This window comes from Oncorhynchus nerka, linkage group LG4, assembly GCF_034236695.1.
Source record: "Oncorhynchus nerka isolate Pitt River linkage group LG4, Oner_Uvic_2.0, whole genome shotgun sequence".
NCBI classification, from domain to species: Eukaryota; Metazoa; Chordata; class Actinopteri; order Salmoniformes; family Salmonidae; genus Oncorhynchus; species Oncorhynchus nerka.
The window spans coordinates 61,406,853-61,418,509 of record NC_088399.1 but is presented as its reverse complement, the minus strand read 5'-3'; the positions used below and the strand labels follow the sequence as shown (position 1 = coordinate 61,418,509).

The 11,657-nt window shown below is 41.5% G+C and overlaps 1 protein-coding gene across 2 annotated transcripts; it reads right to left on the bottom strand.

Moving 5' to 3' along the window:
• Positions 1 to 262: 262 nt before the first annotated feature.
• On the bottom strand, positions 263 to 11,247 carry LOC115128329 (NADH dehydrogenase [ubiquinone] iron-sulfur protein 5-like). Of its 2 annotated transcripts, none has more exons than XM_029658084.2 (3): positions 11,156 to 11,247; positions 2,921 to 3,140; positions 263 to 485 (listed from the first exon to the last, which is right to left on the bottom strand). In XM_029658084.2, the coding sequence occupies exons 2-3, from the start codon at positions 3,134 to 3,136 to the stop codon at positions 378 to 380; spliced, it is 324 nt and encodes a 107-aa protein (XP_029513944.1). In that variant the 5' UTR covers positions 3,137 to 3,140; positions 11,156 to 11,247; the 3' UTR covers positions 263 to 377. The 2 variants fall into 2 exon arrangements, with proteins under 2 accessions (XP_029513944.1, XP_029513943.1); XM_029658083.2 differs by having other exon boundaries at positions 11,137 to 11,244.
• Between the last annotated feature and the right edge of the window lie 410 nt (positions 11,248 to 11,657).

The following is an 11,657-nucleotide window of genomic DNA, read 5'->3' as shown; positions in this document are numbered from 1 at the left end:
TAGTCCAACACCAACCACTAGGCTACCTGCAGCCCCGAGATACACAGAGAGTGAGAGATATCCACATCAGACACTTAGTGCACATTCAGAGGAAATATTGAGAGAGGCTGTCAAACTTTTTTGGAGGGCACAAATAGTGAACATCAAACTGAAACCTGAGTGTACATATTATAAATCACCTTCACGTTTCTGTCCCTTTCTTCCAATTATCTCTCCCTACACTGTACCTAAAAAAGGACAAAGAGAAAGTCAATACACAAGGTTCACAATCAATAATATTTATTTGCAAACTTGTACAGGGGTAGACACAAACAATAAAGTGATATCTGAATAAATATTTGTATACACAAGTTGGGGACACACAAGGTCAAATAGGGTCAAGGCCTGCTGTCAGCCTGAGCACCAGTGTGGTGAGCTGGGGTCTGGTAGGTGCCCTCCTTCACCATCTTGTCCCGCTGCTTACGGATCTCATACAGCCTCTTGTGCTACAGACACAGAAAGAGAGAAAGAGATGCACGGAGAGTGAGAGAGATATCCACATCAAACACTTATTACTGCACATTCAGAGGAAATATTGAGAGAGGCTGTCAAACTTTTTTTTGGGGGGGGGGGGGGCAAAAGCTCAAAACTTCTTAGGAGGTATTGTTGTGTTTTTTCAGCTCATTGCTGATCAAAACCACAATTCTCTTCATTGATCAACTCAATGTATTTTTAACAACAAAAACAGTCAAACAACAAAAGCATCTCCTATAAGTCTTGACAATCATTTGCTAATCAACAGCAAAGCTTTCTCCAACTATCCATGAAGTCAATGAAAAAAAGGTAGAGCTGGACAGGATGGACTAAGGGTGTGAACGTTTAAACATTCAAATGTTTAAAGGAAATTGGGATCCTTAATGTTTAGAAAAATCCCTCACTGAAAAACATTTTATTTTACGTAGATGCAGAAAGTAAACAGCATAGTGGGTCATTTTCCGCAACAATAAGAGAGTTGAAGCACAAGGCTCAACTTCTCTGCGGTTTTGGTGCCCTGGCTACCACGATGTGAACAGCGTGACGCGAACCCGTGCAGATACTTTATGTGACTGTGTGAGAAGTGTTGCATCTCGTTCATCTCAATATCCTAGGCTATTCATTAATCATTTGCCCTGCTTTACTGAAGGTGCGAGTCCTGCCTATACTGTGCTCCTCCCTATCTCTCCGTCCGTCTCTTGCTAGCTCCCAATGAAAGATGCGGGTAATCAGTCTCCTCCAAAAATACTGAATCTTAGGAGTCGATTCCGCTACGAATTTTGACCCTCAGAAATAGGAGTCGACGTGCAAGGGAACAATTATTTGAGTTGACTCTTCACTACTACGTCATTGTCGTTAAATGTTGGAAAAAGGCAGAAAAGGCAATCGACAGCACTGTATGGCAATACTTTGAGAAGTTAAATGAGAAGGAAATTCAAACTTTGAAAAGTGGAATTGAGGTACAGTAATGGTAGTACAGATGCAAAGCTTAACCTTCTGAAAGGGACGCACCGTGAGACACAGACCGTTGCTGACAGCAGTTCAGCTTCATTGTGAGTTTGCGTGGAAATTGACCGATTTTGATTTTTAACTAGCTAGCCATTTCACATCACATCGTTACACCAGCCTAATCTCAGGAGTTGATAGGCTTGAAGTCATAAACAGCTCAATGCTTGAAGCACAGCGACCAGCTGCTGGCAAAACGCACGAAAGTGCTGTTTGAATGAATGCTTACGAGCCTGCTGATAACTACCATCGCTCAGTCAGACTGCTCTATTAAATCATACTTAACACACAGAAATACGAGCCTTAGGTCATTAATATGGTCAAATCCGGAAACTATCATCTCGAAAACAAGATGTTTATTCTTTCAGTGAAATACGGAACCGTTCCGTATTTTATCTAACGGGTGGCATACATCAGTCTAAATATTCCTGTTACATTGCACAACCTTCAATGTCATAATTACGTAAAATTCTGGCAAATTAGTTCGCAATGAGCCAGGCGGCCCAAAATGTTGCATATACCCTGACTCTTCGTGCTATGAACACAAGAGAAGTGACACAATTTAATATTGCCTGCTAACCTGGATTTCTTTTTGCTAAATATGCAGGTTTAAAAATATATACTTCTGTGTATTGATTTTAAGAAAGGCATTGGCGTTTATGGTTAGGTACACATTGGAGCAACGAGTCCTTTTTCGCAAATGCGCACTGCATCGATTATATGCAACGCAGGACACGCTCGATAAACTAGTAATATCATCAACCATGTGTAGTTATAACTAGTGATTATGATTGATTAAGTTTAATGCTAGCTAGCAACTTACCATGGCTTCTTACTGCATTCGCGCAACAGGCGGGCTCCTCGTGAGGCAGGTGGTTAGAGCGTTGGACTAGTTAACCGTAAGGTTGCAAGATTGAATCCCTGAGCTGACAAGGTAAAAAATCTGTCATTCTGCCCCTGAACAAGGCAGTTAACCCACCGTTCCTAGGCCGTCATTGAAAATAAGAATGTGTTCTTAACTGACTTGCCTAATTAAATAAAGGTGTATAAAAAAAAGAAAATCGGCATCCAAAATGACCGATTTCCCATTGTTGTGAAAACTTGAAATCGGCCCTAATTAAATCGGCCATTCCGATTAATCGGTCAACCTCTAGTGGAAATGTGTGAATTTTATGTTTAAATGTTATGAACATTTTTCCATTTATCACATCCCTAGGATGGACAACCATGTAGGATGACAAACAGTTACTTTATCAAAGACATGGACATCAACTGACAACTCTTCAACAGGTCTTAGTTGATGAAATCACAAGTGTTTATGGGGAAAGGACATGAAACACACACACAATCAAATCTTCACAGTTCACACACACACTCTTCAGCTCAGATGTCTTACACTCACCGTCTTCTCTCTGTGCATGCACTCATAGAAGTCCTCAAACTCGAGCTTGCACTCCTTTTTGGCACGTGTCTGACCAATGCCATCTGCACACTCGATCCACTCCTTCTCAAAGGCGTGGCAGCGCGGCGCACGTTTATATGGCTGCTCTCCACCCTGGATCAACATCCATTTGTCCATGTTGATACCCAACTTCCCCTGGAGGTCGATGAACGGCATGATGCTGCAGGATGGGGGGGGGAGAAGAGCAAAGGTGATGCTTAAGGTTTTTGATTAGAAAGGGGCCTTTCTGTGTTTGTCTTTTCCCTAGTTATTATGGCCATAATAACAAGGGATGTATTCACTAGGAACCAAGCAGAAACAAACGGAATAAAACAGGGAGACGCACACCTGAATTTGTCCAAAGAAAACTAATTTTAGTTGCAAAACATTTTGCAACTGTTTGCTAATGTTACGGTCTATTGGCGAATGAATACACCCAATGTGTTGGCTGTGCATTAAATCTCTGACATTTCTCATTGGTATAGAGAGCCCTCTAGCTGTACATTATTGTTCATAAAACTGGAAGCATCAATATAAATTCAAGAACAATAGCCAAATGTTCAGTAGAATTAGATAACATTACTAACTCTCGAGAACACTGGGGCCATACCCAGCCATATGCGCTAGCATTACAGTACATGAATGGGCAAGCTAGTTAGTGGAACTGACAGCGGTTTAACTACTTTGCAGATATGAAAAAAATAAATTAAAAAATCTCAGTTTATATTACAAAACCAACTTTATAAGAGGTTTCAGAAGTAGGTTCTATTGGACTCCACATTCCATGACGTACACTACATGACCAAAAGCATGTGGACACCTGCTGGTCAAACACCTCATTCCAATATCATATGCATTAATATGGAGTAGGTCCCCCATTTGCTGCTTAAAACAGCATCCACTGTTCTAGGAAGGCTTTCCACTAGATGTTGGAACATTGCTGCAGGGACTTGCTTCCATTCAGCCACGGGCTCTGATGTTGGGCGATTAGGTCTGGCTCGCAGTCGGTGTTCCAATTCATCCCAAAGTGTTCGATGGGGATGAGGTCAGGGCTCTGTGCAGACCAATAAAGTTCTTCCACACCAATCTCGACAAACCATTTCTGTATGGACCTTGCTTTGTGCACGGGGGTATTGTCATGCTGAAACAGGACAGGGCCTTCCCCAAACTGTTGTTACAAAGTTAGAAGCACAGAATTGTCTAGAATGTCATTGTATGCTGTTGCGTTAAGATTTTCCTTTACTGGAACTAAGTGGAACTAACCGTAACCATGAAAAACAGCACCAGACCATTATTCCTCCTCCACCTAACTTTACAGTTGGCACTATGCATTGGGGCAGGTAGCGTTCTCCTGGCATCCTCCAAACCCAGATTCGGCTGTCAGACTGCCAGATGGTGAAGCATGATTCATCAGTCCAAAGAACGCGTTTCCACTGCTCCAGAGTACAATGGCGCAGAGCTTTACACCACTCTTGGCATTGCGCATGGTGATCTTAGACTTATGTGCAACTGCTCGGCCATGGAAACCCATTTCACGAAGCTCCCGATGAACAGTTAGTGTGCTGACGTTGCTTCCAGAGTCCGTTTGGAACTCTGTGGTGAGTGTTGCAACCGAGGACAGACAATTTTTCCGTGCTACAGACTTCAGCACTTGGTTTCTCCGATACGTTTCCACTTCACAATAATAGCAGTTTACCAGGGCAGCTCTTGCAAGGCCAAAATGAGACAAACTGACTTGTTGATAAGGTGGCATCCTATGACGGCACCACGTTGAAAATCACTGAGCTATTCAGTAAGGCCAGTCTACTGCCAATGTTTGGTTATGGAGATTGGATTTGGCTATTTCAGCCACACACCCATGCACTCATTTGAAGGGGTGTCCACATACAGTACCAGTCAACATTTTGGACACACCTACTCATTCACAGGTTTTTCTTTATTTTTTGACTATTTTCTACATTGTAGAATAGTGAAAACATCAAAACTATGAAATAACACATATGGTATCATGTAGTAACCAAATATTTTAGATTCTTCAAAGTAGCCACCCTTTGCCTTGATGACAGCTTTGCACACCCATGGCATTCTCTCAACCAGTTTCACCTGGAATGCTTTTCCAACAGTCTTGAAGGAGTTCCCACATGTGACCGACCAGCTAAAAATTGGTCTGATGTAGCAAAATTTGAAATTGTAGCTCTGGCGTCTCTACTTTTATCCAAAATGGTATATCATACACTACAGTTTATGAACAATAATGGTATATCATACCCTACAGTTTATGAACAATGGGAAGGAAATTTTGCTTTGAAAGTTAATAAACTTGTAAACTCACTTTTGAGAAAATGGCCTTTTCAATGTTTTGGTACTAAACCCAGCAAAAAAAGAAACGCCCTCTCACTGTCAACTGCATTTATTTTCAGCAAACTTTACATGTGTAAATATTTCTATGAACATAACAAGATTCAACAACTGAGACATAAACTGAACAAGTTCCAGAGACATGTGACTAACAGAAATTGAATCATGTGTCCCTGAACAAAGGGGGGGAGGTCAAAATCAAAAGTAACAGTCAGTATCTGGTGTGGCCACCAGCTGCATTAAGTACTGCAGTGCATATCCTCCTCATGGACTGCACCAGATTTGCCAGTTTTTGCTGTGTGTTAACCCACTCTTCCACCAAGGCACCTGCAAGTTAAATTTCGGGGGGCCCTAGCCCTCATCCTCTGATCCAACAGGTCCCAGACGTGCTCAATGGGATTGAGATCTGGGCTCTACGCTGGCCATGGCAGAACACTGACATTCCTGTCTTGCAGGAAATCACGCACAGAACGAGCAGTATGGCTGGTGGCATTGTCATGCTGGAGGGTCATGTCAGGATGAGCCTGCAGGAAGGCTACCACATGAGGGAGGAGGAAGTCTTCCCTGTAACGCACAGCGTTGAGATTGCCTGCAATGGCAACAAGCTCAGTCCGATGATGCTGTGACACATTGCCCCAGACCATGACGGACTATCCCCCTCCAGAGTAAAGGCCTCGGTGTAACGCTCATTCCTTCGACGATAAACGTGAATCCGACCATCATCCCTGGTGAGACAAAACTGCGACTTGTCAGTGAAGAGCACTTTTTGCCAGTCCTGTCTGGTCCAGCGACGGTGGGTTTGTGCCCATAGGTGAAGTTGTTGCCAGTGATGTCTGGCGATGACCTGCCTTACAACAGGCCTACAAGCCCTCAGTCCAGCCTCTCGCGGATAGTCTGAGCACTGATAGAGGGATTGTGCATTCCTGGTGTAACTCGGGCACCTGTGCATGTGTTGTTGCACGTGGCCTGCCACTGGAAGGAAAATCAGCTGTCCATCCTGTCTCCCTGTAGTGCTGTCTTAGGCGTCTCACAGTACAGACATTGTAATTTATTGCCCTGGCCACATCTGCAGTCCTCATGCCTCCTTGCAGCATGCCTAAGGCACATTCAGGCAGATGAGCAGGGACCCTGGGCATCTTTCTTTTGGTGTTTTTCAGAGTCAATAGAAAGGCCTCTTTAGTGTCCTAAGTTTTCATAACTGTGACCTTAATTGCCTACCGTCTGTAAGCTGTTAGTGTCTTAACGACCGTTCCACAGGTGCATGTTCATTAATTGTTCATTGAACACACATGGGAAACAGTGTTTAAACCCTTTACAATGAAGATCTGTGAAGTTATGTGTTTTTACCAATTATCTTTGAAAGACAGGTTCCTGAAAAAGAGACATTTCTTTTTTTGCTGAGTTTCCTACTGGAGAGTTCTTTGTCTACACCCATTTAGCATCGTTCACACCCTCTTAAGCTTTAACCCCACCCATCTCTTTAAAGGTTGATCCAAGCGTTCTGTACTAACAGCAACAGTCAAGCCCCCTAGCTAACTTGCTAGATACTTTCAGACACAAATGACAGGGCAGCTCACTGAACATTACTAACCCTAGCAGAGCTGGATAGGCTGTTATGTTATATAGAGCGTTGGTGACTGCAACTGTGTGGTCAGATTGTCCATTCGTAAATTCAAAATGTATCACTCTTGGAGAGCAAACCGGACGCTCTGGCCGATGAGTAGGGTTGATCCGAACGTTCTGACCTCACAACGGCAGTCAAGCACCCAAACTAACATCATTGGCTAGCTTACAAGCTACTTCCAGACACATAATGAGACAACACCCCACTCAAACCATTTTACTCAACCTAGCAGAGCTGGTTAGGCTGTTTTCATTTTATCCAGAGCGTTGGTGAGTGCAACTGTGCTTCTGGCAATAATTGAATTATGCTTTTTAGCCCACGTTTACTGAAACCGGCCATATTCAGCTGGTGTTGAAGGTTCATAAATTCATCAGTTATTCTGCGCTCTGGCACACTCAGACGAGAGTGCTCTGAAATCGGAGCAGATGGACAGACTGAATTTTCGAATGCACCGAAAATGAAAAATGGTTACTTGCATAGTAAAGTCTTTGGTTAAAACAAGTAGCTAGCGAGCTAGGTAAACAATGAACCATAATCCCAACTCATGACGTTTCTACCCTGCATGAATCTGCAGGTAGCTAACCAACCAGGTTCAATGTTAGCTAGCTAACATTAGGCTATAGCTAGTTAACCTCTTCAGTCGACCCTCTACTTTTTTGAACATTTTGTTAAAAATCGCGCAACATTTCAGCGCCCTGCTACTCATGCCAGGAATATAGTACGTTCATATGGTTAGAATGTGTGGATAGGAAACCCTCGGACGTTTTTAAAACTGGTTAAATCACGACTGTGGCTATTACATAACGTGCGTTACATCGGAAAGCGCAGGAAAACCTGATCACAGAAAATGGAAATAAATATCCTTGCGCCACTTCCAGCAATTGTTAACAGTGAGCCGAATTAGATAAGACCGAGCATTCAACTCCCACAGCATCCCCATGTTGTCTAGAGTCTTGTGAATTGAATCCTCTTTGATTCTTGGTTGAACCGAAAGAGGGGCACGACTTACCTCCGGTCTCCGCCCAGATCATTCCGGAAGAGCTCTCTCCTGAAATGTTTTCCAAGACGACAGCTAATGATTTCTACATCGCCTATGGATGATTTTTATCGCTTATTAACGTTTACTAATACCTAAAGTAGCATTACAAACGTATTTCGAAGTGTTTTGTGAAATTTTATCGTCTACTTTTTGAATTTAAAAAAATGACGTTACGTTGTGAAATCGCTGTTTTTTTCGTTTATCACACAGTCTACATATAACGATATCTTGGCTTTATATAAATAAAGACCCAATAGTGTTTATGGGACATCTAGGAGTGCCAACAAAGAAGATGGTGAAAGGTAATGACTGTTTTCTATTTTATTGTGCGGTTTGTGTAACGCCGAAATGCTAATTATTTTGTTTACGTCCCCTGCTGTGCTTTTCTGTTGTAGTGTATTGGTGCATGCTATTTAAAAATCTGACTTGTTGCCTGGATTCACAACGAGTGTAGCTTTAATTTGATACCCTGCATGTGTATTTTAATGAACTTTTGAGTTTTAACTAATACTATTAGCATTTAGCGTAGCGCATTTGAAGTCGCTCTGGATAAGAGCGTCTGCTAAATGACTTAAATGTAAATGTAAATGTAAATTTGCATTTCCAGAGCTCTAGTTGGGACGCAAGCGTCCCAAGTAGAGGCAAGAGGTTAAGCAAATGTACAGTACCAATCAAAAGTTGACACACCTACTCATTCCAGGGTTTTTCTTTATTTTTACAATTTTCTACATTGTAGAATAACAGTGAAGACATCAAAACTATCAAATAACACATGGAATCATGTAGTAACAAAAAAAAAAGTGTTATATTTTATATCTGAGATTCTTCAAAGTAACCACCCTTTGCCTTGATGACAGCTTTGCACTCTCTTGGCATTCCCTCAACCAGCTGCATGAGGTAGTCACCTGGAATGCATTTCAATTAACAGGTGTGCATTGTTAAAAGTTAATTTGTGTAATTTCTTTCCGTCTTAATGTGTTTGAGCCAATTACTTGTGTTGTGACAAGGTAGGGGTGGTATACAGAAGAAAGCCCTATAGCCCTTAGTCCATATTATGGCAAGAACAGCTCAAATAAGCAAAGGTATGGCAGTCCATCATTACTTTAAGACATGAAGGTCAGTCAATGCAGAACATTTAAAGAACTTAACGTTTCTTCAAGTGCAGTCACAAAAACCATTCAGCGCTATTATGAAACTGGCTCTCATGAGGACCACCACAGGAACGGAAGACTCAGAGTTGCCTCTGCTACAGAGGATAAGTTCATTAGTTACCAGCCTCAAATTTCAGCCCAAATAAATGCTTCACAGAGTTCAAGTAACAAACACATCTCAACATAAACTGTTCAGAGGAGACTGCATGAATCAGGCCTTCATGGTTGAATTGCTGCCAAGAAACCTCTACTAGAAGGACACCAATAAGAAGAAGAAGACCTGCTTGAGCCAAGAAGCACGAGCAATGGACATTAGACCGGTGGAAATCTGTCCTTTGGTCTGATGAGTCCAAATTTGAGATGATTATTGTTTTATTTTCTGGTTCCAACTGCCATGTCTTTGTGAGATGCAGACTAGGTGAACAGATGATCTCTGCATGTGTGGTTCCCACCGTGAAGCATGGAAGAGGTGTAATGGTGCTTTGCTGGTGACACAGTCTTGATTTATTTAGAATTCTAGGCATACTTAACCAGCATGGTAACCACCACATTCGGCAGTGATACGCCATCCCATCTGGTTTACGCTTTGTGGGACTATAATTTGTTTTTCAACAGGACAACAGGATCTCCAGGCTGTGTAAGGCTATTTTACCAAGGAGGAGAGTGATGGAGTGCTGCAGCAGATGACCTGGCCTCTACAATCACTCGACCACAACCCAATTGAAATGGTTTGGGATGATTTGGACTGCAGGGTGAAGGAAAAGCAGCCAACAAGTGCTCAGCATATGTGGTTAGTCCATCAAGACAGTTGGAAAATCATTCCAGGTGAAGCTGGTTGAGAGAATGCCAAGAGTGTGCAAAGCTGTCATCAGTGCAATTAGTGGCTACAATGTACTGTATAGATAGATAGGTGTACACTAAGGCATTGTTGGCAGAATAGATGGATGCAGTTCAATGCATGATTAATATAATTCACCAATCCTTTTCTTGGTATTCCACAAATTCCACAATTTAACAAGGCACACCTGTTAATTAAAATGCATTCCAGGTGACAACGTCGTGAAGCTGGTTTAGAGTGTGCAAAACTGTCGTCAAGGCAAAGGGTGGCTACTTAGAATAATCTCAAATGTAAAATATATTTTGATTTGTTGAACACTTTTTTGGTTACTAGATGATTCCATTTGTGTTATTTCATAGTTTTGTCTTCACTATTACTCTACAATGTAGAAAACAGTACAAATAAAAAAAAAAAAAAAAATTGTAAAAACCTGGAATGAGTAGGTGTGTAAAACTTTTGACTGGTACTGTATGTTTTTATTAGGTTTTATTTAATGCAATGTCTACTAATTGTCTAAACGCACGGCTGCTTTCCCACTATTAGCTATATAATTCTCACAAATGCCTTAGTATATGCAAATCCCAAACACTTAAGAACTTATGAAAACGTGAAAATGACCTAATCTAAGTAACGTTAGTCGTTTGTCAGAACATGTTTCAAAAAGTGTCATATTCTTTCTGGGGGTGTACATGAACAGATTTGAATAAGATGTCATGTTCCTAAAATACTGTCAGACCCACTTTAACGTGCGATTGCCAGCTAGCTAACGTTACAGCTTGCCAGCCCTAACGAGTTAAGTTAGCTAGCTAACTAGCCAAAGTAACGTTGCATTTTGATATTCATACAAGCCTATTATCTAGCTAGCTAGTATTATTAACGTCGTTAATTCCAGCTATGCTAGCTAGCAATATTAAGCAGCCATGCAGTTATTCCACTCGACTTTGCTGTCTAGCTAACTGTTTAGCTAGCTAATTGTATTGATAAACGAACATACTGAAATAAAAGACAGCTAAAGTTAGCTTGCTAACGACAAGGAAGACCGTTCGCGCTGTGCGGTCACTTGCTAAACAATTTCCCCCACATTGTTGTTGAGCAAGCATGTACAATATTATGTTAGGGTTGACTTGTCAAACGTTATGTAAATATGGTATACATGTCATTATTTACCGTGTTTTGGTGAACTCACTTTAACCTTCTGTGTGGATCCCCTCACTTTACAGTAGAGCGGCCTAAGCCTGAAATCAGATGGTCGCTTGGCAACCTAGCCTATATTTACGACACTACTGTAAAGATCGCGAGGGAAATTTCTTAACCCCAGCTGGACTGAACACGATCATATTTAACTGTAACATTACTATGACCAGTGTAGGGGAAGCTACCAATTACTTCACACTAGAAGAAGTTAAGCTACACTAAAGTTACCTTTAAGAAACTAAAGTTACTTTACAAAAGTAGTTCACTACATTCAGCCTACGTGATAAATTATATCTAAATCTAAAATGTAATACACTACAAATTGTAACAACAGATCACTCTGGAGTCAGATGTATTTTAACCTATTAAATTACTAGTTGGACTACAGTACGTGTAGTTCACTACTCCCCAACACTGACTATGACCAAGTATGTTATGCATAAAGACTTTGATTCATAAGTCAAATGTGTGTGTGTTTCATTCCATTTCCCCAT

Bases quoted from the DNA above. Each gene is read 5' to 3' on its own strand.
- LOC115128329 (XM_029658084.2), bottom strand. From the start codon at position 3,136: ATGCCGTTCATCGACCTCCAGGGGAAGTTGGGTATCAACATGGACAAA. The intron at 486-2,920 runs GTGAGTGTAAGA...CTGTGTCTGTAG, and splicing joins GCATGCACAGAGAGAAGACG to CACAAGAGGCTGTATGAGAT.